The following is a 27,111-nucleotide window of genomic DNA, read 5'->3' on the forward strand; positions in this document are numbered from 1 at the left end:
CTGTATCTTCTGCTGGGACAAACCAGAAAAGCTCTGGAGTTTCCAGTGGGATTGTGTTGGGTTTTACCTGCCAGGAACCTGGTGCGTGCTCACAGATTAACTTTGTTACAGTGTAAGGGGAGGCGAGGATGGAGTCACTAAGTTCCGAGTATTTCACTAAAGAAAGCAGAGAGGGAAGCAAAATATCTGCTGATGCTTTAAAATAATAGGAAGGCCATCTTAGTTTTCTCTAGTGCATTTGTGTAAACATACAGTGGAGTTCAGTTGAGGTTACCATGAAGGACTGAATGTGAACAAACACATTGCCTCTTACAATGCCACCAAAGGGTATATTCTCTTTGTATCCAGTAGCCCCTCTTAGACCATACTTCAGCTGACTTGTTTGTGATCAGTAAGACCTAGACATAACTTAGACCAAAATCTACCACCTGCTCTGTTACTGGGAAGCTGCTCAGTATTGCATGGCAGACTTTTTAAAATAAAATAAAATGTCACTGACATACAATGAAGTTTTTACCACTGACCTGCCAATTTTGAGATGTGATGTAAACATCAAATAAATATTTTGGCATGCAGCAAATTGGATCACATCTTCTCTTAATCTGTTTATTTACTTTGTTCATGCCAGGGTTGCCCTCCTCTCACCCTATTTTTGAAGATCTCAGGCTGTGTGCCTGGGTTTAAGCCAAATAGACAATTACTTGTTGGAAAGAGATGATTTTTTTTGAAAGCTTTCCAAGGTCTGTAAGACAGAAACATCTGCTGGAGTTCAAATCTGTAGTACGAAAGACTCATGGTGGCTGTTTATTCACAATTGTTTGCACATTCACATCACTGTAGAACTCTAAAATATTCAGCTTCTCTGTGATGGAGATATGTCAGCCGCTCTTTTTGCTACAGCAGGTCACATTCTTTTGCATCCAATTGGCTTACTCATTGCCTTCAGTAGAAATTAAATCTGTTGTAATACTATGTTATGCTTCTTACTAAAAGCCTTTCTCTTTCTCCTTTTTTAGAAGACAGCTGTTTTATGCCAGAAATGCTACAATGTTAAATTAAAAACATTGTACTATTAGCACAGGAACAATGAACAGAACAGGGGGCAAACATGATGTTCCATATGAATTTGCAAATGAGACCAGTGCTTTGCCTCAGCAACGTTTTGTCTTGTTTTTTAAGGGACTGAACACTTTTGCTTCCTGTTCAAATTGACATTTCTGACATTTAGGGTACGAAGATTCTTTGCTTGTAGTGGTTACAAAAACCTATGCTTATTAAGGGGTAAAATTCCAAAGAACTGGAGGTTGGGATGAGTGTCCTGTTGTTTAGAGGCTTAGCTGAAGTTTTTCTACTCTTTGTTTCTCCTGGTTATCTTGCAAGGAGAGCCTTTCTATATTCTCTGGTATTGTTGAAGCTCTGAATATTGCAAAATCAACTTTAAAACTATTTCCTGAACTTCTGCTCTTGTCCTTGACTGCAGTCAGGCAACACAGCAGCAGCCATGATGGTAAGTGGTGATGGCCTAGAGTTGAGGGAGGAGGATAATAAATCAAACTGAGCATCAGAACAGATGTGACACGAGAGTTCTAGCTAGAGTGAAAGTAAGGGACAAGGGATAGGATTTCAGCTAAATTTATTTTGAGGTTTGTATTTTTCTTGTTCCACTTTTGCTTCAGAATGGGGAGTTTTCTGGAAAAGCACCTTTTATGGCTTTGAAGCCAAAGTTGCCTCCCACTGAGCAAGACACAACCATGTACGGATGCTTGACCTAGATGTAAATGTGCGAGGCTGCTGAGTGATAGTACTATCCAGCTGCACTGAGAGGCAGAGGACATTCACATAGGTGGAGTGTGGAACCCTGCTTCTGACTCCATCAAGACTACTCTGCCTTAGTTGTAACCAGTAACTTGTTAGCTGGCCAGCATTTCTTGGGAACCCTGTGACTGAGTGGGCAAACTGCAAACAGGGGAAGAGCAGCAGCAAAAATATATTTTCCCAAGGGTGACAGCACAACAACAACAGGCTAGCCTGGGGTATCTAAGCTGCCTACGTGGTTACATGCCGAGTAGATGTCTGACTGTGCTGCATATTGAGCGGCTGCTGCCAATATGAGTGTTTTGGTGTTAGTACAAAGCTGATCTATTTCTCTCTCTCTCTCTTTTTCAGATACAGATGAATGCATGTTGAACAATGGTGGTTGCCAGCATGTTTGTGTCAACACTGTGGGGAGCTATGAATGTCGCTGTAAGGAAGGATTCTTTCTAAGTGATAACCAGCATACATGCATTCACCGCTCAGAAGGTACTGGCTGCTTCCCTCCAGGCACCAAGCAGGAGTTTTTAACAGAAGCTAACTGCAAAATCTCTAAAGCAGCTTCAGAAGTATTTTTAGGTTGAGTTTTTCAAAGCTCTGAAGAGTCTTGAAGTCCTCACTCCTTCTAAAAGGAACAGTGTGTCAGAATCTTCTAAGTGACTTTGAAGACTCTTTACATCCTTTCTGCCCCTTTGATCCCACCTGTATGTCTGCAATGTTGTGCTTGTTAAAGGCCGTACTACTGTACTCCCAGTGTACTTTATGCTCTGTTGTGCAGCTAAGATGTGTCCTGATCCAGGGAATGGCAACAAATTTGAAGGACAGTGAGTTCTGACCATTTCCGTTGGCTTTAGGTACAGAACAATACCTGCATTACCTTCAGGTACCTTTTAGATTCCCTGTACAGTGTTTAGGTTTCAGCTAAGAGATTTATTGTTTGTCGGGCCCAAAGGTATTCAAATCACGTTCTTTGTTTTGAGTGAAACCTTTATGAAGCGACCTTTGAGAGATCAGAGAGCCTTGGATATCTAATTAGACATCGGATTGAACAGAATTATTTTGGATGCCCTTAGGGAATACTTTAAAGTGGTTGCTCAGATCAGGGAGTTGTCCATTGAACTGTACAGTGAATATCTTACTAAGAAGTATTTAAAGCTGCAAAGCTTTCTTTAATCTACAGCTTATCGTTGGCATGACTATAAGAGGAATCTGAGCACGAATAAACAAATCTCACTTTAAAAATCCCCATAGTGAAGAGATCAACATTTATAGACATATATGGCCATCCACAGATGAGTGCGCGGAGATGGCTGTCATCTGACATAGCTGAATTGATCTTTTGTTTGAATTAAGAATTTGTATTCTTGGCTTCTCTGGTACTGGGCTTGGTCTCATGGGGGTCTGCTGATACATGGTGATTTCTCAGGCCATTGCTCAGCTTGCCACTGCAGGAGCTGAGCCGGGAGTGGGGACAAGCAGGAAGGCTGCAGTGGTGGGGCAAGGCATTTGCCTTCGTGTTGCCTTGCTAGCAGTGATGTGTGTTTGTGTGTGTGTGCGTGGATGATGAATCTAAGAATGAAAATCCATTGCTTGAACTCCTTGTCTTGTCCGATGCCAAGAGAGGAAAAACTTCCAACTCTTTTTATTCTTACTTGCTGCTACTTGAGTACCTTCTACTCTCCTGAACTAACAGCAGCAGCATTTCCTGTCTTTAATATTTGTTCCCTAAATTGTACCTTTAGAATTCTACCTCTGTTCTCTTATTTTTAAAGATGCAGTTAATTTCTTTTAACTTTTTGGAAAAAAAAAAGCCTTTTTTTTCCATAATGCCAAATGTCCACTTAATTTCTTTGAAAAAGAAAAGCAAGAGGAAAAAAAGATGCATTTTTTCCTAAAAGCCACTAAATAAAAAAAATTTTTATGAAAACCAGTCTTAAGAAAAAAACCCTTACTGTTTTTGCCTGAAATGCTTTTCTTCATGCTGAAATACAGAAGTGTTTGTTTTGGTTTTTTTTAAAAGCCTTTTTTTAGGTTATCATGCTATGACTGTTTCCCTCCCACCTCCCCACCATGAGGTGGGGGATGAATAAGTGCTCCATGGGATTCCCCACTTTTTTTTTTTTTTTATTTTCTTGGGTGGGCAGGTCTGTTGTAAGCCAAGTCTCATTGCTTTATCTTTCCCCTCACTTTGTTCTCTGCTTTTCTGCTCATCGCTAGGCCTTTATTCTCTGCCTTGTGTATGCATCTCTCAGTGTATATACTTCATTAGTTCTCTTTTGAGACCTCACAGCATTGATCAAAGCAGCATTTGGCACCTACTGCATAGACCATCTATGCAGTTTTGCTTCTTATCTGTAATATAAGGGAGTATTTCCTTCCCTGTCCAGTTAAGAGAGGGCATACATTAATGCTTGAGAGACCTTCCTAGTGGTCTGCAATACTGGCTGTTATGTACACAGAATAAGAGTGAACTGGAGTTGAGAGAGGAGAAGGAGAGAGGCTTGGGGCTGTTGTATTCCTCCTGATGACCAGTGTAACAGGGGAGCCTAAGAGTCATCTGCCCTTCCAAGTCTATCTGCAATTATCCTCTGGGTTCCCTGTCACCTACTGTGACATAGGACTCAAGGTCAGGTAGCTATTAGAGGGGAGTTTGGTAATTAAAGTTGATTTTTCATCTGATATGACTGTGTTGGTCTGAAGCACAGGGGTGCTCTGAGGGGCTTGATGATTCTGCATAGGCCCTGCTTAAACCACAGGAACTCAGTGTGTCTTGGAAATCTGTGCACAATCCTATTTTTTTCCTTGTCTGTCTGCTCTGAATGAGCTGCTTTTCATCTATATGTGGGAGAATGGGTTTACTTTGGGAGGCTGTTACAGTAGCTGGCAGGGCAGCCATGCACGTGTAGCTTGTTTCTGTGTTTAACTTGCTCTGTATTAGAGAATACAAAAATTTGAAGAAAACAGTGTTTTTCATTAGTAAATATGTAGTAAATCTTGTGGTTGCTGTTGCTATGGATGACAAATCTTGCTCCTCTCCCTTGTGGTATTTCGCAGTCATAGCTATCTATTCGTTGGGCTGAATCAACGGGAGTGAACTGGACCTGCTAGATGAAAGCCACATTTGAAATCTCTGTGTGAACTGAAAGGTCGTACACAGGGGACCATCTCAGCTGTTGCTCTTAAGTTCTTCTGACTGTGGAGAACAGTGATAACTAGAAAGCTTTTTGGAAAAAGTTACCTTAACACAAGGGTGTAGAAAGAATGAAAAAAGACCAAAGCATTCCTGGGATGTCCTGTTCTGCTGGCTGAGCTGATGCTCCCCGCTATTTGGCTATTAGAGGGTGCCTCTGAGAATCTCTGGTAGTGCTTTGTACAGTTGCATCCTCTCCCTCTGTCCTATTGAGTGCCTGTTTGAATGTGCCCTAAATGGAGCCTTAATGTTCTTAGCAGATTGGTGGTGATGTCCCTACACCTTCTGTGTAAAAAAGACAAAGTTTTGAACACAGATCGTACATATAAGAAATCAATTTAACGTGACCTGGTAGGGAAATACCATGCTGGCTTTTTGCCTGTGTCTTGCCAGTGACAGGAGTGCTCAGATCTCACTGAAGTTTGCTGGGTAACTTTGCGAAGGTCCAGTCATCAGAAAGGACTCATCTGGGTTGGGGTCTGCTAGTCCAGGCAGGCACTGGATTCAGCTCTCTCAGCTGCAAGTGTGGTGATCGAGACTCCTCCATCCCAAGACATTTGTGTGTCAGTAGGGCAGGGTCTCCTGCAAGAGAAATTGTGTGTCTGGGAAGCATGTGGTGGTATTTGACCAAAACTGGGGTTTGGTTCTGGACCACAATCTGCCATTGCAACGGCTCTGGAACAGTGTGACCTAGGAGGCTTTGTGTCTGTGAAGGAGTTTGCAGTCACACAGCATTTACGGTTTTTACAGACATTTCTTTAATGCAACCTTATAAAATGAGGCTGAGTAGAAATCTTCTACCACCTTTGGAAACAAGCAGCAGCTTCACAGTAAATGCTGGAATGTGTGGATGTATGTATCTTCTGTGAAATGCTGTCTTTTGGGTCAGCTAGGTTTTGGTGGGTTTGGTCATGTACCTTCTTGCACAATGGGTACGTTGTTATTAAAATGTGCCCTCGTTTGGGAAGTGCAGTTTTAGCTCTCTGTGGAGACCTGATTGAATTCTGCTCACTCAGAACACAGCAATCCCAAATTGAGCATTTAAACCATTTGTCTGATGTCAGTGAACTTTACCAAAGTACCTGCTTGAACAGTTCCTCCTTTGGTAGCTCAATAGAGACAGAAGAATAACTTTGTTAACAGAAACTAAGCTGCTAATTCTCTTAATGCTTTCTAACGCCTCTGAGCTAACAGACCAAATCATATTGCATGCTTAAGGACACAAAAACACGAGAGTTAATGAGGCTAATTTGTGGCCTCATAGGTTTTCTCCTTCCTTGATTGACGGCACAATAATGGGTGACAGCTTTCATGTGGGCTCCTTGGGCTGTGTCTGTGAGCTGCAGGATTTGAAGTGTCATTGTCTTGTTAGACTTTTACAGAGCCCTTGCTGTGGGAAAGGAATCAAAAAGCCAGTAGAGCAGAATAATCTAGGCTCTTCATATCCATTTTTTTGTTGTTTAAAGCTGTCTTAATAGAGAAAGGGTACTGTAGTTTGTGCTTCAGATGGTGAGAATAGTAGTGTGCAGGGCGAGGACCTAATTGAAGTGTAGTGGAATAATGGCGACGAGCTGACCTCTGCTTGCCAATACAGTGGTTTTGTTTCGTTTAATAATAAGGCTGCAAAAAGGACTGTGTAAGTTTAAAAAATATATCAGGTGCGGAACTGTTTACGCAATCCCTTTTTAGCAGCCTGGTCACCCTTTTCATTCTCTCCGATTGTGCATCTGCTCAACTCAGTAGAAGTTCACTGAGGTAGTGTGGGATAAGCCCTTGCAGCCAAAGTATGCTCCACTGAGTCTTCTCAAGTGAAGTGTTCTCTCTGAGAAGAAAAAGCATTTTGGTGTAACATGTCTTATAAAAGCCAAATGCACCAAGGCAGAGAATTTGATGGCAGAAGTGTGTTCTCCATATACCTGAGGAGAATATTCTGTTGTCTTCTCTCCCAATTTTGTAGCACTATGGAAGACTTCAGCATAAATCTGTGGTGTACTGTTAAAAGAACTACTCTTTTAATTTGGTCTAATGATCCCATTTGATAACTCAGCCAGCTGCTGTGTAGTTTTAAGTTGTGTGCGTACAAATTGTGTCACCATCTTGACAACGGTAAAGGCATTGATTTAGCTGAACCATGGGGTAAGGTGAAAGAAGTTTTTACAATAATTCTAGGAACAATTCCTCCGTATTTAATTGACTTTAACTTTTTGCAAAGACCAGACAAGACACTCTGGCAGTCATTGAGTGCTGGTGCATGAACAGCTTGTAACTGTCAGAGACAAAAATGACAGGATGTTTTTAGGAGGTGCACCAAAAGGAAGAAAGTCACTAGTGTCACATTGCTTTTTCATTTGGTTAAAGCAGGCACTGGCACTAAATTCTGTGTAGAAATACAGAACACTGTGATAATCCCCAGTGGGGTTATTTTGGGAGGTATTTACTGAAATCAGAAAAAAAATGAAAACAAAATGGTTAACAAAAAAGAGAATTGACATACAGCATATGTACAATCTGCATGTCTGCCTGGTTCCTACTTGGTCACTGCTGAGGTAGATTGTGACTTTGGGAATCTGCTTTGTAGGCCAGTAATTGAAATGGGGATGACTTTTTTTACTGTCGCTCTAGGCATTCCTATGTCTGGTGGCTGTTCTTTTATGCAGAGAAATAAGAGCTTCACTTTAAGCTTTGATCTTGCCAGGTATCAGCAGCCTTGCAATTTTTATAAAAGAAATGAGGAGGTTTTATAAACACTGGTATAAAGTGAGAGCATTGTATGAGAAAGTAGATGCTGTACAAATCTAGGGATGTTGCTTTTTGGCCTTGCAGTCAAAGAACATGGGCACAGAAAAGATCACAGGTGGAGAAACCTTGGGGCCATTGACTTTGCAGGATTGGACTTTCTGCCTTTCCTGTCTGTAAGCTTATACTTCTTGTCCTAACACTGTAGAGTCTTCCCAGAAGTAGCTGGCTGTCATCTGTGTGTGTATTGAACTGACTTTATTTGACTATTGCCTGCACACAGAGATGCTGAGGAGGCTGATGCTCTTGCACTTGTCCTGTTTTGCAGAAGGCATGAGCTGCATGAATAAAGATCATGGCTGTGCCCACATCTGCAGAGAAACGCCCAAAGGAGGAGTTGCCTGTGAATGCCGACCAGGATTTGAACTGTCCAAGAACCAGAGGAGCTGCATTTGTACGCAACGTTCTGCGTATGCTTATGGTTTCCCAAAGTGAACAAATAGTGTTCTGTTTGCAGTGATATGGGATTTGGTATGTTATAGCTAAACTGGGATGACATGCCTAAATTGTGTGCATTTGAATTAAACTAGAATCAATGGCTTTGCTGGACACTATCACACCAGTCTGTTGGTTGGTGCAGTATCTGTAGTGTGGGAGTTGCGCCATCATTCATAATGATGGGAAGTTCAGCTCCACGAGAGAGCTCTGCAGTGTTTCAGTCTCACAGAGTTCTTCAGGAAAGGAGCATGTTAGGAAGGTGTATTGGATGGTCAAATGAAGACAAAATTGCACACTGTGTGTATTGGATGGTCAAATGAAGACAAAATTGCACACTGTCTTGCAAGAATGCTGGAAGTACTTGTGAGATGTAACATATATTTTCTTCCTAGTAACTTGTAATCATGGAAATGGTGGCTGTCAACATACATGTGATGATGCTGATAATGGGCCTATTTGTGGATGTCACCCCAAGTACATCATGCATGTGGATGGGAAAACCTGCCTGGGTCAGTATACAGTGGAGGGAAGTAGTTTTCTGTTGATGACTAACTCTAGAGTGGCGTGGTGTTGCTGTGTGTGCATGATTAATGCTCCTCATAGTAATATCGCTAGAAAATGTCAAGGAATCCAAAACTAAGAAACCTGCTAGTACGTGAGGGAGTTGGTTGCGTCCAGGCAACTTATGCTTCCCTATATAGGTAGTTACCTAATACTACTGCAGCCTGTAATTATCACTGGTCCTTCTGAAGCACAGGGCCTGTCACTAACCAAAGACGGCTCCCTTCCCTCTAGGATATTTTAGGTTCAGTTTCTTGTATAGCGTGAGCCAGAGAGTGTAACCAAGCAGTACGTCTGTTAAAACCAGAACTCTGAATTCAATTAAAGTGCATTTTTTTGCAAGGCAGTTATCCAGTAAAGAAAGCACTTAAGATTTATAAACTCTTCCAGGCTCTGGAAAAGTTTGTTGTCTGTTGATTGAAATCAAATGCTCAGGCATAACTGGCTGGTCCTTGTATTAGTCCATGATACATGATGACAGTGTGCTCTTAACAGAACAGTTCATGACAGTTCAATTAGTTCTTTCGTCTTGTTGCTGTTCACTACATCTGTAGCACATCTTCTGTTTTGTTAAGAATACTGAAGCAAACATGAGTTATAAGGAAGCAACAAAAGCAAAGTATTATGGTTTTGACTGAAGGGTCTTCATGATTTTTTATTACTTTCTTTTTTAAAAAAAAATTATTTCTGCCTAGTCAGTTCCAACTGTCTCTGATAATCCAGTGTGCGATGCAGCTGTTTGCATGCCTGTATGTATGGTACATCAGATGAGGCTTCTGGTCAGGATACCTTTACTCATTTGCTTTTTTTCATGTTCCTTACAGAGAGGGAAGAGGCTGCTGTTGAAATTTCTGAGGGAAATACTACAGCAGGAGCTGATGTGGACAAGAGGGTGAAGCGACGGTTGCTTATGGGTAAAAGTGCTTATTCAAAATAATTTTGCTGTTTGCTGAAACCTTTTAGATTGAATAATTGTTTTTTTTATTGTAACAGTCATAGCTCTGGACTGAATTCTGCCTGAGATGCTCCACTCCCTTTTAAGGAAGTAGTTTCTTATACATTATGGAATAGTATTATGTACATTGTTTGTGATGGTCAGTAGGAGGTGTCAGGAATTTGCCCTTGAAGTAATGTATGTTTCCATGGTTCTAATTCATCATGGGAATGCAGTACAATCCCTTCTGTGCTACAGTTTTAGCCAAGTGATTGTGGAGGAAGTGGTGTTTTACCTGCTTCTCTTCAATTGAAAGTATACTTCTGCATGGAAGAGAACTGGGACCGGTGATGGATTGCTTCTAGAAGGGCATGTTAGGATACAAGGCCATCTTCTTCCTAAAGGTGTTCACACGTGAAGGTGTGTTGGGAGGGATTTAAGAAAACTGGTTTAGTAGTGCTGAGTGTAACCAGGTGTCTGAGCATTGGTGGGAAGTGTTAGAGGATCAGCCAGGATTGAGTGTGGGCTGGAGGAGACAGACTGACAGAAACAGATTCATCATCAAGGAGTGGGGATTTGTGTTTAAGGACAAGGATATCCAGAGACAATATCTCAGTTTGTAGAATCTCTGCAAAAAACTGGATGTAGCTGAGGCACAGATTTTGCCAACACATGTATTTAGTAGTTGCTTGTGTATACTAGACTAAATGTGGTTGAATAGCAGTGTGTTTGGAACTGTGCCTTTATCACATGATGTTTCTTGTTGCCATTATAATATCCCTGAGCAAACTTCGGCTTTATCTTGTTGGCTAGAAACGTGTGCAGTAAATAACGGTGGCTGTGATCGTACATGTAAAGATACATCGACCGGAGTTCACTGCAGCTGTCCTGTTGGATTCACGCTCCAGTTTGATGGGAAGACATGTAAAGGTGAGTTTTGTACTCGTGGACATGTGCGTCCCAGCACCTTGCTGTAAGGTATTCATCTCCAAATGAAGGTAATCTGGTGTCCAGAGGAAAGCCAGTGTGTGTAATCTGATCTAAGAAAGGACTGCAGCCAGTGGTAGATGCACAGTTTCCATCGCATCAGGTGCATCACATGCAGTCAATCTCTGCTGCTCTGCCCTCCCCTCACCACTTCCACCCCTCCTGCCAAGATGGCCTCATTTTTCACAGATGAGGTTTGGTAGGAGGTAACACAGGTCTGTGGTAAAATAGAGGTCAGTACTGGGAGAGGTAGGCGTGTAGGTCCTTACAGGCATACAGTCCAATAGTATGCTATTTTACCTGCAGTCAGCTGGTTATTAGAGCAGTTTGTAAGTAAATATCAGTGTGTAAACAGGGATGTGTGAGTAGAATTACTGATACTGGGTCCAAGCAGCTCTAATGAGAGTACTGGAAAGGAGCAAAGGGACATTTAGGTTGTATATTAGAATACATTTTCCAGTAATCAGATGTTAAGGCTGTTCTGCTAGGCAAAAATGATGGAATCCCATGCCTGATTCAATTAATATTAGATAAAGAACTAATTCTAATATTGGCATGAAAAGGACAGGGTAGCTCAGGAATTCTCCTCTGTCTGAGATTTTTGCAGGGCTTAGGAAGAGGAAATGGAGAGAACATTTAAAAAGCTAAAACCTGTTGGAGAGCATTTAAGTCAAAGTGTTTCCAAACAGAGCTGAGGGAAATGGTCTTTTGTGAATACATGTACCCAAATGTAACTTACAGCAATATGTTAAATGAAAGCAAATAACACTGTCGTTGGGCTGAATGGGCCAGATCATTCTTAAGAGCTGGATCTGATCTTCCTAAAAATTTGTTATAGTCTCACTAGATTTTGTTTCTGGGCTTCTCTAACCAATGGGACATGACTGTTTTCTGGATCTGGCAGTGGAAGTGTGTTGAATTTACTGTGTTTATTTGCAGAAGCACTTTTTTTATGTTACAGATATTGATGAATGCCAGTCCAATAATGGAGGCTGTGATCATTTCTGTAAAAACACTGTTGGCAGTTTTGATTGCAGCTGCAGAAAAGGATTTAAATTATTAACAGATGAGAAGTCTTGTCAAGGTATGTGCACTGGAGAGGCAATAGAAGTAGAAAAAATCAGCGTGGCTTGGACATCTACTACAATGATGAAGTGATAATGGACTCCAGAATAATTTCCACGCCTCACTTTTGGGATTTTTTTTCTTTCTGAAACAGCTGTTGAGTTAATACAATTGGCTTGATACTATTGTAGGAGGTATGTTTAACAGCACAGTGAACTATTATCTGGAAGCAACAGAGATAGCATCGTATTAAAAAGCTCTCTATGAAGATAATGCTTCCCCTCCCCCTTCTATTAATGATCTTAAAATAATTTACAGGGAAAAATAAACAATATCTATCTGTCCATCTTACTGACTAGTTCACCATTGCAGTGAAATTATTTTTTCTTAATGGGACATTCAGATGCCATGAGTTAATTATTTAAAGAAAAAAAGATAAAATATGGTTTATGAAATTACAGGCCCGTAGACAGACTGGAATCACTATTCCATAAAACATCATCGAGCATTTGACTTTTAGGATGACATGGATTTCTCCCGTGAGACTTACAAAGCATAATGGTTTGTACATATAGAGTCAGCAATCCTGTTTAAGCTGCTTAAATACGTTAAAACGTAAAGATCAAAATGGTCTTGGTTTTGGAAAAGCTACAGTATGAAACAATGTAAAGCCAATCAACCAGCTGGGGAGCTGAATAATTCCATTTCTTAGACAACCAGCTGAAATTAATCATGAATTTCTGAAAGCTGAACTGACCAACAAAAATAATTTTCACTTGGGTTTTTGGTGCATTCTTATCCTTTTTAAATCAGACAAAGGAGGACAACAATTTGTACGGAACAAACATACTATAAAAACATAAGATTTTCAAAATAGTTTGTGGTTTTTTTTTTTAAATTGAATCTGTTTGTGAATGTGTTTTAAAGACTTGCCATCTTCCTTTTGTCCCTGTCACTTCTGTTACTTTCCCTAGATTGTTTCAAAAGTGGTATCTTGAAGCATGCCGCAGCACAAGAAAAAAGGAATAATGTAATGTGTCAGTGATGTTGACGTGAATTTTTTTGTGTCTTGAAACACTCTTGCATGGCATGCATCATGTACTAGCATGGTAGTTTTACGTGCTTTTGATGGTATAATGAACAATCAGGGCCTCAAAGTGATGGGAATTACACAGAATCACAGAATCAACCAGGTTGAAAGAGACCTCTGGGATCATCGAGTCCAGCCGTTGCCCTGACACTACCCTGTCAGCTAGACCATGGCACTAAGTGCCATGTCCAGTCTTTTCTTAAACACATCCAGAGATGGTGACTCCACCACCTCCCTGAATTGTACCATTTTACCATTCAATTCACTGAGATAATGATTAGGCTGTTTTACTAACTATGCTTTACAAAGAAAATGTGTGCAAAGTGATTGTAATGCCAAGGAAAACTTTCACTGGAGAAAACATATCTCAGCAGCTTTTAGAGACAGACATTGAAGTCTAAATATACAGTATAATGGATCTGTGGAAAAATTCACTGAATTATTCCAGTCATCTGTCTTCAGGTGTATCTCAGAGAACATGGTGATTTTCAGCAGACTTAAATCAGGCACTGCGTATTCATATAGAGTTAAAAATGTGGCCTTTGCTTTCATTTATGGGGAAAAAACAAAGGCAATCCTTTCTTTTGTAAATCTATTTCTGCAGACCTTATGGAGACTTTGCTTAATGAAATAAGAGTTTTGTCAGCCTTTTTTTCTCCTCTAGAAAAGAAATAATTTATTTTAAACATAATTGTTAAAAATGTAGCAGTAGTTTTCATGTTTGCCAAGAAAAAGCTTGTTTGGCAAACTAATTGTGCTTTTAAAAGTTGTCATTTCATTACGTTACATTATTTGCTTTAAAAGAATTTGTTTAGTTTACATAAATCCGCACATCTCTCTGTCCAACCTTGTTAGCTCATCAGTGCTCCCTTGTCAGGCTGAAAGATACTGATGTATCCCTTTAAAACTTGCAGACATTGATGAATGCTCCTTTGAACGGACGTGCGACCACACATGCATCAATCATCCAGGCACCTTTGAGTGTACTTGTAACAAAGGATACGCTCTCTATGGCTTCACACATTGTGGAGGTGAGTTATAAAAAAGACACTACAGGCCATGCTGATAGTACTGTTGACACAGGTCTAATTAGGGTCTGTGCAAGACACAAGCCTATGTATATGCAGTTGGCGTATAGAGTAAATTTTACCCTTGGCCATGATAAGGAGACACAGCAAAAGTAGAAACTAATCCTGTTCATTTCTGTCTTTGCTCAAATTATTTTCCCTTCCCACCCTGCATCCAGAAAGCACCTCTGACTATTAGAACAAACTGATGCATTTTGCACCTTGGTATGAAAGCCTTAATTTGCTAGAGTTTTCACATGCAGAAGTCTCATTGACTTCTATGAAAAGTCAGTGGAATAGGACTTAAAGAACAGGAAGCTCTGGATGACTGAGAAAATTACAGTTTTGCAGGTTGCCCTCGTGCATATGTCAGACCCTCATGTGATGTAGGTTGGGATTTAGCTGATGTAGTACCACTGATTTACATTGGCCAAGATTAATACTCTTAAATCTTTTATGTCTTTCCTGCAAGAAAAGTTCAAGGAAAGAGAGAAAGATGTTCGCAGAACCTCAATGTGTGTCAAGTGTGAATATTTCTGCAACAAATTCCCAGAATTAACATGAGGAAATATGAATAACTGGATACTAAATGGAATTAAACCTGTTTTATATAAGCTCTAGGCAAGACCTTACTGACTCCATATGCTTACTTAATTCTGAGTAAGACCTATTTATTTCTGAGGCAGAATGAGCACACTTGAACAATTCAGACATCTCTGTGTGCCTGATCTGTTCTAACCTCTGCCTCTAGAAAGTCTGCAAAGGAGATTACAGGGCTACAACATCACTGTGTTTTATCCTGATGATCAGGGAAACCTGTCTGGATGGGGAGTAGCACTGTTCATATGTTCTTCTTGCTAAAAGAAATGTGTTCTCATTAATTCCTCTGCATTAATTCAATTTATTTTGGGCACAGATGAGGGAAAGGAACTGTAATTCTGCTGTTGGCTGCTAATTGGCCTCTTCCTATCGTACTCCTGTGCAGAAGATGTTAATCCTTGTACCATAGTAAATTCTTCCTTTACTGGCATTCACAGGTTGTGTCAAAGCTGGTAGAGCTACTGAGTATGCATCTTCTGGCCTATATGGAAGAAGTCAATAAGTGCTGGAGATAATAGGCTGCAATTGCATGCAGTATCCTAACAAAAGGCCAATGAAAACCAAAGATTTGAGCCGATTTTGTGGTATCTTAGGCAGCAGTACCGATTTAAGGTGTTCCCTACTTTCTCTATTATTTCTCTGCTGCTCATTCCTACCCTTGTGTCTCAGTTCTGTTAGTAGCATGTTTTACCTCTGAAAGCAGCTCAGTTTTGTAATCTGTTTCACAGTGTTTTCTATCAAATTGTTACCTGTCTAGAAGGGGCAACAAATGGTTGGGAAAGGCAGTGACAAGAGCGCATGTAGAAGTGGGTACCCTCAGTTGCACAAACTTTCTGGGACTCGCAAGAGATTTCTTGATGGCAGCTTTCTAGGTTTGTGTATAATTGCTATAAAGCCATTGAAGACAAGTGAAGCAGTCATCAGGGTGGATCTGAGAAGCAGAGACATAGAACTTTGCATTTTCCTTTGTTGAAATTCATGAGATTCTTGTTGGCCCATTTCTCCAGCCAGTCAAGGTCCCTCTGAATAGTGACACAACCATCTGGTGTATCAGCCACTCCTCCCCGTTTTGTATCATCTGCGAACTTGCTGAGGGTGAACTCTTGTCCCGTCGTCCAGGTTTAATGAGGAGGATAAATAGTATTGGCCCCAGTATTGACCCCTGGGATACACCCCGCTGGTGAATGGTATATTCTGCATCAGCATGCAAGTTTGCATGAAAGGCAGTATGGTGTGTTGTCAGTAGTTCCTCCTCCTATTGGCATTTATTGGGTGGGGCAAGGCCCTGAAAATGGATAATTGGCCAAAAGGGGCAATGGTGATACAATGGTGTTATTTGCCCACATGGAATCAAATAGTGTTCCACAGCAGTTTTATCTATCTGAGCACTTTGGAGGACTGATCAGTATGAATCCTGTCCATGTTGTCTGTCTTTATTCCAAATTAGAAATATTAATTAACCAGACACAGTGCAATGCAGACTTGATTTGGTCCCCTTTTCTTTGAGTTAATTTGTTATCCTGTTGCTGAGGCTGGATTTTTTTTTTTAATTGTGTGGTTTAAGGACATACCTAATATCTCCCCTCCAACAACATTTGATCAATTTTGACATTTATCAAAGGATTTCCATGAAAACAAAACTGTTTCAAGGTGGGTGTCTAGACAGCATTCCTAAAATCTTTTCCAAACCCTACTAAGCAGTATTTGTGCACGTGTTTACCTAGTGGAGTTAGAGTACCGAACTTTGGCAAGAGTAACTTCTAAAAAGTGTTTTTACCTTTCCTCTGTAGATATTAATGAATGTAGCGTCAACAATGGTGGTTGCCAACAGCTGTGTGTGAACACGCTGGGAGACTATGAATGCCTGTGTCACTCTAACTACAAATTACACTGGAATAAAAAGGATTGTGTTGGTAAGGTGCCTAGTAAATACATTTCTAGTCCTGATGTGTCCGATGGCCATGTGGTTATAGTCAAATCTGGAAATCTTGATCTGTCCAGTTTATGAGTCATTGTTCCCAGCATTCTGCTTTACTTTTTAGTCAGACATGATGGTACTGATGTTGAAACTGGTGAAAACAAGCAACCCCCCGCCCCAGCAAAACAGGAGATACTTTGAGGGATTTTGATGCTTTTCTTTCCTATGCTTTTATCTAGCTCATTCTTCTATTTTCTTTTGTTTCTCTGCATGAGAAGTTTTGCTGATGATAACTTTACCTGAAAGGAAATTACTTATGTCGTGTGATCTTTCAATGATTTTATTTTGCTTTGATTTTGTGTCTAAACAGCATATTAATTGCATGGGTACTCTCAGGTACCAGCTACAAAAGCAGCTGCATGCTGATTTATTAGTAGGGTGTATGTAGATGTTTTACTTCTGTGAGTATTTGTTTTATCCTGTTTAGAGACAAAGGGTCCCTTGCCTGATAATGTGTCACCCAAGGTATTGCTGCACTGCATTAAGAGAGGTGGGAGCGATAGATGCTTCTTAAGCTGCTCTTCGGATGTCCAGGTATTTTCTGGTAAGTCAAAACCAACAGAAACAAGCATGTGATTCTGTAGAGAGTGTAAGAGTAGCAAACCTCCTAACTCTCATGGAAGCCCCAAGAAGGAGACAATCAACAGGGACCTTTCCTCTTTCACTATAGATAATGAAGGGCTATATCCCTGCCAGTGTCCCAAGAAAGCCCCCCTTTCCTTGTCTTTTATAACCACTCTACCCTCAGATTCCCTTCTCATGACAACTGTCTTTTTGAAGCTGGGGAGGACAGGGCAGAATTCTCCGTGCTCCCTGGGCCATTCCTTAATTGGCCCTGAGAGCCGCTGCTGAATGGGGCGAAGGCATTCCAGCCCTGCGTGGGGTCTGAGATTCTGCCCACACAGCCCCTCCACCCCACAGGACACAGCATGCTGGCCTGGCCGGCACTTATGGGACAGATGCTGCTTTTCCTCATGTACCCTTTAAATTGCTTAGGAAGAGACAAGCTCTAATGTAGAGTATTTTATGAACAACGTTGTTGAAAAGGTGAAGATGGTGATGCCGATCAACAAATTAAAAATATCTTTTATGCTACAGGAGTCTTCAGTCTGTGCACAGTGCCTGTGTCTTTACTGACTGTCTGTATGGTCTGTCTGTTAGGAACACAAGATGCCTACACCTTCACCTGTGGCAGGTCATCTCAGCTTAAGAAAAAGCAGCAAAATACAAATGCATCCAGCTGGCTGGGTAATCACTAGATTTACTGTTGCATGATTTGACTGATTTCTTTTAATAAATAACTGTGAAATAAGGGTGTTTCTGTTGACTTTCTATTTTCCCTCTGCGTTATACTCCCTCTGTTTTTTTCTTCCTCGTGATTGCAGTTCATGATTACAGCAGGAAATTCCCCTTGTACTGCTTCATCAGCATCACTCAAATTAAGACTTAAAAATAAGGAAAGAGAAAAAGATCAGTAGTGAAATAAACAGCTAGGCTGGGAGCGTCACGCCTCTGTTTAGACATCCAAACTGGACAGTGTTGGCAGCATACAGTATGTTTAGTTTGGGCTGTTGGACAGTAAAGTTTGGAAAGCATTTAAAGCTAAACAGATAAGAGGTGCTATTTTGTATAGACATAAACTACATTTGGAACTGGTTTGGAGTATCTCCTTTGATTTCAGCTAACCTTTATTTGATTTATCCAGTAGCAGATCTGGACTTCATCTCATTCTTCTTTTTTTTTTTTTTTTTTTTTTGTTTTTTAAAATACAATCTATCGCACTTTGTTCCAATTCCAGTTGTGAACCAGCTTCACAGCAGGAGGAAGCTGGCATCTCTTTAGGTTTTCTGTGATGACCACTTTTTCACTTTATATCAGCGTATTTTTTTGATGTCATCATTATAATGTGACATTAGGCTTATCTAAGTTTTCTATTCCTTTTTTCAAATAACATGTCATTGTTTCTTCCTGAAGACACTTCAGCCATCAAGATAAGCGTAACCTTTAAATTAAATGAAGGAAAATGTAGTTTGAAAAAGACTGAGATGTTTCAAGAAGGTCTGGAACAGATGATACCAGGTATGAATATAAAAATGCAGGTAAGCAGGTTAGAGCCATAGCGCTAAAGTGCTTTCCAGATATGAAGTACAGCATAAGCAAAGCATAGAGGACTGCGAACTTTCTGCTCGTCACAGACCTCATGAATCACGTTCCTTCCCAGCCATGATTCTTGCAATAGTTACTTTGGATCACAGGACTTCCCAGTGACAACCTTACAGTCTTGCTAGGAAAGCCCTTCTTCTTTTTTGTTTGTACCACTGCCAATAAATTCTCAGTAAAATCAACCATTCTTTTGATTTCTTCTTTTACTTTCTCTCTCTATCCTTTCTTTCTGTTTTTTCCTTTCTCACCTGCTCCTTACTCTCTGATGCCTCGCTGAAGAATCTCCTGGCCTTTTATGCAGACTCTATCGCCAAAGGGTTATTCCTCTTTTCTCTTGTCTTCCTTTTATACTTCAGCAGCCCCAGATGGACACAGTGAGCTCAGCTCTTCTGTCTGTTCCAAGGCAGGAAGTATAGCCTGTGAATTTACAAAGTCAGCAGAAAATGAAGAGTAGTACGTTTCGGAGGGGGGAAAAAAAAGGAGCTGGGGGAACAAGTCACTAAGCAATATGATGAATCAGCATGTCAGTTTGTTTGTCCTTAGAAGAGTAACAGTGAGAAACTACACTAGATGCTCAGTGAAGAGTTACATACTCCAGAACCAAAGCTTGTTCCGGGTGTTTTCTTTAACTAAATCTTATTTCCTCATTGAAAGCTTGAAAATAGTCTCCAAATGTCCTGTATACGCAGTCACTACTTAATTTAAGCACCATTATAAGCTAACATGTTTTTCACATGCTTCATATGAGTGCAAAATTTTCTCTCAAGTAGCCTGCCTGATGCAGGCAGTGTCATGGTTTTAAGATGCTTTGTATAGTGCAAAGGCAATTCATTAGAACCTGCTAGCAAAACCCAGGGGAAGCGGGCTGAGCACTGCAGCCAAGCTCTCATCCTAGCAGTGAATCGTGCCTCAGACGTGCTGCAGTGCAAGAGCCTCAGCTGGCCAGGACATCTGTGGGTGCACTGGAGTCATGATTCTGTGTGAGGGTGTGCCAGTTGAGAAACTGGCCAAACTTTACTGCCATGTGGAGCTGATCATTGGCTCCCCTTTAACTCTTCGTGACAACACATGCACTGAGCACTAGCGAATGTTCAATAACGTAGCTCGCCAAGCGTTTGCTTCCTTTAATTTTGTTCATACAGAGAGACATAATTCAGTAATGGAGAGCTTCCACTATGTAAACCTAACATGCAGCTCTGGCAAGAAAGTTCATGGAGCCCTCAGTAGACTGGCAGCGACTCGAGAAATTTTTATCACTGCGGACTTTGAGCTTGAAACAAGCCGAAAGGAGGTGACAGGTTGGTTGGAAAATAATCCAAGGTGCGGTTTGAAGCTTCTTGCCGTTTGCTCCTTAATTTCTGTATTTTTCACTTCTATCTGTATGCAAAATGATATTAAAAAGTATCTCCTGTTTTGAAAATGAATTTTACTGCCTCAAAAAGAGTTGAGGGGTGGAGGTAGTTTCAAAGATCAAAGAGCTGCCCAGAGACTCTTGTGGTCTGATTAATTTTCTTCTAGCCTGGTGGTGTTGTCCTTGAGGATTTCAGCCTGGTTCACGGAAGTTGCTTTCTCAGTGATTTGCATTGGTTGGTCTTTTGAATTGGGTGGATTTTTGTGCATGGTCACTTACAGCAGCTTTCACTCTTGATACTTTTCAGACACATGCGATGTGCGCTGTGCTCGGAAAAAGACTGAAAAGAGGTTCCGTAAAACCATTCGAACCTTACGGAAGACAGTCAGCAGGGACCAGTTCCGCATCCGCGTCTCTGGCATGGACCACGAAGAGGCCAGAAAGCCTCTCAAGCTGTCAGAGCCACAGCAGTCTTGTGGTGTCGGACAGATGCCTGTGGGTAACAGATGTGGTAAGTAAATGTAAATTAGGAACAAACCATCATGTGTGTTTTACTGTTTTGCTCAGGTCTGATGAGCTTGGGGGGATCATGGGATGCTTGTCCAGGAGAGAGAAGGGCTGTGAGTGAAGAAGTAGGGATTACTGTTTGTGCTGCTGGGATGTGCCCCTCTGTGTATTTATTGTTGGCAATTTCTGTGTGTGACAGAGTAGAGGTGCATTGCACTTTGTTATAATTGATGCACAGCCTACAGTAAGCTCAAAGGTAGAAAATGTGGGAGTAACATCAGGCACCAATGGCCTTGACATCACCAGTGTTATTTTAAAGACTACATTTAATATCTAGTGTAACACTGTGTTTCTGAACTTGTGAACATTTTGTTTCTCCCTTGTTCCAAAGAAAAGGCTGAGGAGAATTTGATACAGTCACATCCTCTTTGTTGATTAAGGTCTGAGTCCCAGAAAATCTTCATGACAGAGTTATAAATTCATGGAAAATAGGGGTTTTATAGGCCAGTACTGAAAAAAATCTTAATTATCATGGCACTGGAGGGCACCACCATAACACAGCCCATAATAATGCTTCCAAAGCACAAAAGTTAAGATAACATCTGACCTCTCTCCTTAGCAGGGGCCTAACAACCATGACAGCTAATTCAGGCTGCATAGGGTAGGCAGCATGTAGGTGGTTTTGTGAATCAGCAAGCCGTTAAAATGCTTGTCAGATTGAATTAGTACGTTTTCCAGCAGCAACCCATTCGGCTTCAGAATAGATTTTCCAATCTTGTTTTCTAACTCTGGAAAAATTTGGATTCATAGAACAGAAAAATGAACTGATGTTGTTTAAAACACCTGTGCAAGCGAGCAGACTAGGGAATTACTCAGGAATTCTGTTGGAAAAAGCTGTAAGTTTTTTTTTTTTGGTAATGTAATAAGTTTGAAAAGCTTTGGAAAGTTCACCAAGATGTTTTCTTGGATCACCATGGATGTTTTCAAGCTGTTGTGTTGGATGCTGGAGGAAGGCTTTGAAAAACTTCATCTCAGTCCGTTGCACAGAGCACACTATGGCTTTCAAGCCATTTATGATTTCATCTGGAAAAAATAGCAATGAGTAAGCTAAAAATACTGCAGGTGGAAAAGGCAACATGAGTTACAGTTAGGAATTGGAACAACAAAGAAACAAATTTTTTTTTTATGTAGCTGCAGAACCAGTTTAATTTCTCATTACAAATGAGAAGCTTATGTGGCATTTCTGTGCTAGTTCAGAGAGGAAGGGAGCTTTTGGAGAATGCCTGGAAAACTCTTTGGTTTGGTGAGCACAAATAGCCTGTCCGTGGTTAAAACAGAGACACTGAGCATATGAAGACAAATGTTTTGACAAGCAACTTGCAAAAGTCAAGCCTCTTGTGTTGCTGAATTGGTGCACAGTTTACCCTGGACATCTTAACAGGTATTGCTGTGAGCAGTGGAACTAGTAATATATGATTCCCTGTGGGTCTCATGCATTATGGTTTGGTTTGTTCATGCCTGAAAAGGTGCAGCCACTAAATGAATCTTCCTTTCTTCAGCTGAAGTATTCAGACCATATCCTTGTGTAGATTTGCTGTGATCAAACAGGAGATGGAACTTGTACCACAGCCTTTTACTTGCATGGATGCTGAGGTCTCTCTCCTCAGCTTGCATGCTCCCCACTTATTTACATTAACTGTATAGAAACTTAGTACCTTTGAAACCTCTCTGCATCCTTTGTCAGATTGCTGGAAGTTGGACAGAAAGTTCACTAGTTGCTGAGGGGACATAAAAGTACCCACAGAGGCAGTGTTGTTACATACGCCTCATTTCCTTAGAAAAAGCTGATTGTCCCAATGTGTATGGTAAAGGCAGCACGGGGCGGCTGCTGCTGCTGCTTTGACTGCCAGTCAGAAGGAGCTAAGAGATAGAGTGGGAACAGTGTGGAAGAAGCTAGCTCAGGGATGTGTGTGGGAGAGTCAGGGGTTTTTGTTTTGTTTTGTTTTGATCCAATTGTTTTGCAGAGCTGCTGAGAACTTGTGGACAGGATTGGGACCCTGCTTATCTAGATGTGCTAATGATTCTGGGGAGAAAGTGACTCCATAGCAAGAGAAACCAGGTCAGCAGATGGATTTAGTGCAGGCGGAGGATGTGGTCTCTGGATAGCCAGAGAACTTTGGCAAAGGGATTTTGTTCAGTCTGACCAGAGGAGCAGGAAGCAGTGAGGGAAGAAAGTAAGTTTAGGGACTTACAAGTCTTCTGTGATGCAGATAGTGAGTGAAGTGCAGGTTTCAGTTCATTGTTTTCAAGTAATTTTTTTAAAACAAAATACTTGGAGTATGGCTAGGTTAGATACAGTTTTATTGATTCAGACAGTCTTGTACTGGTCCTCTTCCTGTGGTAGACTCCTACACAGCACTGTCTGAAACATTAGTTGTATCTGAGCAGCATAAGAAAGGAAGTCCAGCTCTGACAGCTTTTGTCTTGGGTAACTGGCCTGCAGTTGCAACAGTAAGCTAAATTTCATTTGGTTTCACACTTATGGTGAGGTAGTACCTCTCCTGATTTTCCTGTCTTAGCTTCTGCTGCCTGCAGTGGGGCACAGCACAGAATAAAAGCTCCAGAAAGGCGCCAGGAACAGATTAGATGTGATTTCCAAGGTATTTCATCATTCTTAATATGCTGAATGGTTGCACGTGTATGTCTGCTGTTCTTTAAACAGCTGTTGATGGTAAAAGGGAACTCACTGCTGATTCCAAGGGGTAGTGTATTTTATTTCAAGTTCGCTCTTTAATATACAGTTCTGTTTGGGATTTTCTGATGCTTTAGAGGTTCAAGTGCTGCATTTGTCTGCCTTGTTATGTGTGAGCTCTGTATCAATGCGTAAGTGTATTTAGCATTGGCTCACGTTGATTAATTCCATGAATGCCTGTGAATGGCTTCCAAGGAGCAACCAGCAGTAGGTCTCTACTAATGTATATCACAGGAAATGCATATAGCGAAATGGAACCTTCATCAACCTTCCCAGAGAACTGGATTCTTATAGCAGGAGTGTGATCTTTCCACACTGAAGTAAATCTTATGGTAAAAAACATGCGTATTTGAATGACAGTGCTTCAAGACTGGATGAACCATCTGAGGATGCTGGAAATGCTACACGCTTCTTGGAGAGGAGATTTGTCTTGGGGAGAATGCAGTTTCATTCACTAACCTGGCTACAAGTATTCATTCTCCAGTATGAGCTAGACTTTAGACAGATTTAACAGCCAAAGACCAACTCTTTAAATACTAGCAATTCCTTATCAGAAACTGATTTACCAGAAACTTCCACATTGAAAGAGAAGTTGTTGATATCTGTTGGGACCCTTTTGCCCAGGCACTTTCCACTGAGGGAGAAACAAAAGCAATTTAGCTGCTTTTCCATTGCTTAAAACTGTCGTACCTTGATCACATCCCATGGAGTAGAAAGTACAACTCCCATGGAGTTGAAAGACTGCTACTTGTCTGTTCCATGGGTATTTTCTGTGTTGGATACATGAATACTTTAAGAGATGGAAGGAGGCAATGAAAATTACCATTCCCTGAAATTGCTGTGTGTAAAAGGACATGCGAGCGTGCCCTTGCTGCACCGTAGTTTTAAGTGGATTCATCCAAAGAGCTGTCACTTCAGAGAACAGCAAGCATGAGCAGCACTGGTATGGGCACTGCTCTGATGTAAATGCTGAGGAACTTTATCTTGTGTGGGAGGTGGTGTTGCATTTCATTGCTCAGCATTCAGCAGTTTTGCCCCCTTAGTTTAGAGGATGCAAATAAAATATTAACGTTTCATACAAAGTGATGAACCCCATCTCAAAGTTTAGATGTGGTATGATACTGGCATTATACAAGTATGAGGGAGAGATTTAAAGAGAAAAGAAAAATACTGCCTACCTTTGCAGTTGTTACAATTAATAGTTGTGTTACACAACAGAAAACTGTATGTTGCTTTTCTTTTTTACAATTTTATAAAAATCTGACAAGAAGAAATGAATTCTCAAATGGGAGAAAGGGTGCTATTTTTCTGCTAACCTGCTTGCTCTGACAATCATAGATTTAAGACATAAATCCTTAGGATGTGTAACCATCTCATGTGACCTGAATGTGTGAACCACTTAAACACAATAACTTAAAGGATGCTGCTTCAGAATCAATTTGCATCAGTTGTTGGTGATTTTCCATATAAAGTCAAGGCATCATTCTTAAGAAAGGGGTGAATTGGTGGATCATGACCTCCTTTATGAGGTTCACCTTCTCAGCCACTGAGATACTACAGCATTTGTCTATAGGAGCAAATACTCAAAGGCTAATGTGTTGAAAAGAGGGGAAGGGCCTTTAAATGTCTTTGTAACTGTTAATCCTGGTTCCCTGTGGGGCCCTCTCTCCCCCCCCCATCCCTTTTCTTCTTGTTTTTGCATCAGAAAAGCTTTCACTTTTTTTTTGCTTCAAAACAGCTGTCTGAGACTGGAGACCAGGTTTTTAATGGGTATTGAAGACAAACAAAGACAGTGGCTGAAGAAATGAAGTCTACTGGAGGCAATTGGTTCTTTTGTTCATTTGGAGAAAAACAATCAGATTTCTGAAAAAAAAGCAAAGCCAGCCAGTGGAATTCTGATTTAATGCCATTATTTGCAAATCTTCAGATCTTGTTTTGACTGGGTATTTGCCACATGTCAGGTGGGACCATGCAGTTTCTAGTTTTATGAAATGAAGCTGATAAACTTTTTGGGTTTCATTTAAACAAATGACAGGAAAAGTTTGAAATCTCAGATGTGTTTCTTGGTTTTTGTTGTTTTGGGTTTGTTTTTTTAGAGAGGGTTCATTTGTGTCATCCTAATTTTATGCACAGCCCTATGGATTTCCACAGGATGATTTCTGTGTTAACATGATGTCCCTATAATTAATGTTACTATAATTGAACTTAACACCAAGTCTGTTTGTTATGCTAAATTGTGCCTTGGTGAGTGCTGTGAGCTTCTAAACAGGCTTTCGTCATTACCCCTGCTCTGTGTTCCGGTGGGATTAGATGAGTTGCCTGTGTTTGGAACATTTCTAGGTGGAAGATGGGGAGGAACTGGGAGCAGCTTACAGGGAATGTGTTCATCAATCAAATTGTCTGCATGCTTCTACCACTTTGAAAAGCTTCGTTTGATGTAGTCGTGAAGAAACTGATATATTTAAGAGCTTGAGGCATTAAAGCTTGGGCATCACTTGGAGTAATTTTAATATTTGCATTGTATAATGAGTATTCATTAGACTGTAAATAGCTAAATCTGTATCTGGATATATTAACCTCTTTTCTCATACGCACATAGGATCTATTAAGGCTTGAAGTGTTTGGTGCGTCTCAGAAGTCATAGTGGGGGAAGGATAGGGTTATGCATTTTTCTAGGCAGTACAGTATTTAAAACTTAGTTTTCCCAGTCTCTGTATTTTACATACTTTATAAACTTAATCCAGAGTTGCTTGCTTTTTTCAAGCCTCATCGATTTCATCGATCGTTAAGCATGGGTGCTTAACGCCCTTGAGAATAAGGCTCATTATTGCATGTAGTAACGTCAGGTAGGGATATGTGCAGAGTACCCTCATAAGCCTATCCACCTACGCCTAGCCTCTCCAGTTCCAGGAGGTATCCCACATATGCAGCTTCATAAACCAGTGAACTCCGCAGTAAAAGCAACTAATGTTCCCCTTGCCCAGTCTCTCTTGGAAGGCCACCCCACACGCTGAGGCTCTGATAATTATGTGATTTCTGAGCAGAGTGGCCAGCTAGGGGGGTGGTGTCCTGTGAACCCAAACCCCATGGACACATGGAACGAGCCCATTGCTCGTCCAGCTGGACTCCTCTGTCTGCCTGGTTTGTCTCCAACAAGATGCTGTTGCCCAAATAGATATTCTTATTTTTAAGCAGTAGTTCATACTGAAAGAGCTGGGTAGACATTACATGTCTTTCTCTCCATGTTGGGTCAGCCCATCCTCTGTCCTTCCACTTGATCCTTTTTTCTCTCCACACTAGTTCAAAACTAACCACCACACTGTACACAGCTTTTTTCAGCTGGTTTTGCACACTCTGTTACAGTGGGGGTAGCTAGTTGGACTTTTTTTTTTTTTTACAGTTTTCTTTCTGTTGTTGCCACCTTTTAGGAAAATCAAAATGAAATACTTGAATCGATTGGTGCAGATCAATAATGGAAAAGTTTTGTTTTGGCCCCGGTTGATTTTACACAGTTCCTGCCTTTCACTCTCTCAGCCCTGTGTTTCTTCTTTGGGCACTGTCACAGGCACAGCCTACCATCCTGCTGTCCTGCCACAGTGCATCCCTGGGGCAGCCAGTGCAAGTGTAAATTCTAACGGACCTCAGATTAACACTGAGCAAAGTTGAAAGAAAATGTCAGCCTTCTTTCAGTACACACAAACTGCCAAATTGCAGAAGTCCTGACTGTTGATCAGCTCTAATACTTGTTTAAATGTAGTCTTTGTATCACCTTGCACTTTATCTAGTAGTCTAGCTGCTGACCACCTAATTTGGATTTGAA

General features: G+C 40.9%; 1 protein-coding gene across 1 annotated transcript in view; it reads left to right on the forward strand.

The window, feature by feature from the left end:
* The window catches only part of SCUBE2 (signal peptide, CUB domain and EGF like domain containing 2), a 40,923-nt gene that overhangs the window by 4,228 nt on the left and 9,584 nt on the right, over positions 1-27,111 (forward strand). Inside the window, exons 5-17 of the mRNA XM_068398872.1 lie at positions 2,167-2,301; positions 8,067-8,192; positions 8,629-8,745; positions 9,622-9,711; positions 10,545-10,661; positions 11,680-11,802; positions 13,788-13,904; positions 16,331-16,453; positions 16,946-17,062; positions 17,680-17,766; positions 18,493-18,597; positions 19,824-19,979; positions 20,340-20,543. Of these exons, the coding sequence (XP_068254973.1) occupies positions 2,167-2,301; positions 8,067-8,192; positions 8,629-8,745; positions 9,622-9,711; positions 10,545-10,661; positions 11,680-11,802; positions 13,788-13,904; positions 16,331-16,453; positions 16,946-17,062; positions 17,680-17,766; positions 18,493-18,597; positions 19,824-19,979; positions 20,340-20,543 (1,617 nt within the window). The remainder of the gene's footprint in view (positions 1-2,166; positions 2,302-8,066; positions 8,193-8,628; positions 8,746-9,621; positions 9,712-10,544; positions 10,662-11,679; positions 11,803-13,787; positions 13,905-16,330; positions 16,454-16,945; positions 17,063-17,679; positions 17,767-18,492; positions 18,598-19,823; positions 19,980-20,339; positions 20,544-27,111) is intronic.

The sequence above is a fragment of the Nyctibius grandis genome, chromosome 4, assembly GCF_013368605.1.
Source record: "Nyctibius grandis isolate bNycGra1 chromosome 4, bNycGra1.pri, whole genome shotgun sequence".
Lineage (NCBI taxonomy): Eukaryota > Metazoa > Chordata > Aves > Nyctibiiformes > Nyctibiidae > Nyctibius > Nyctibius grandis.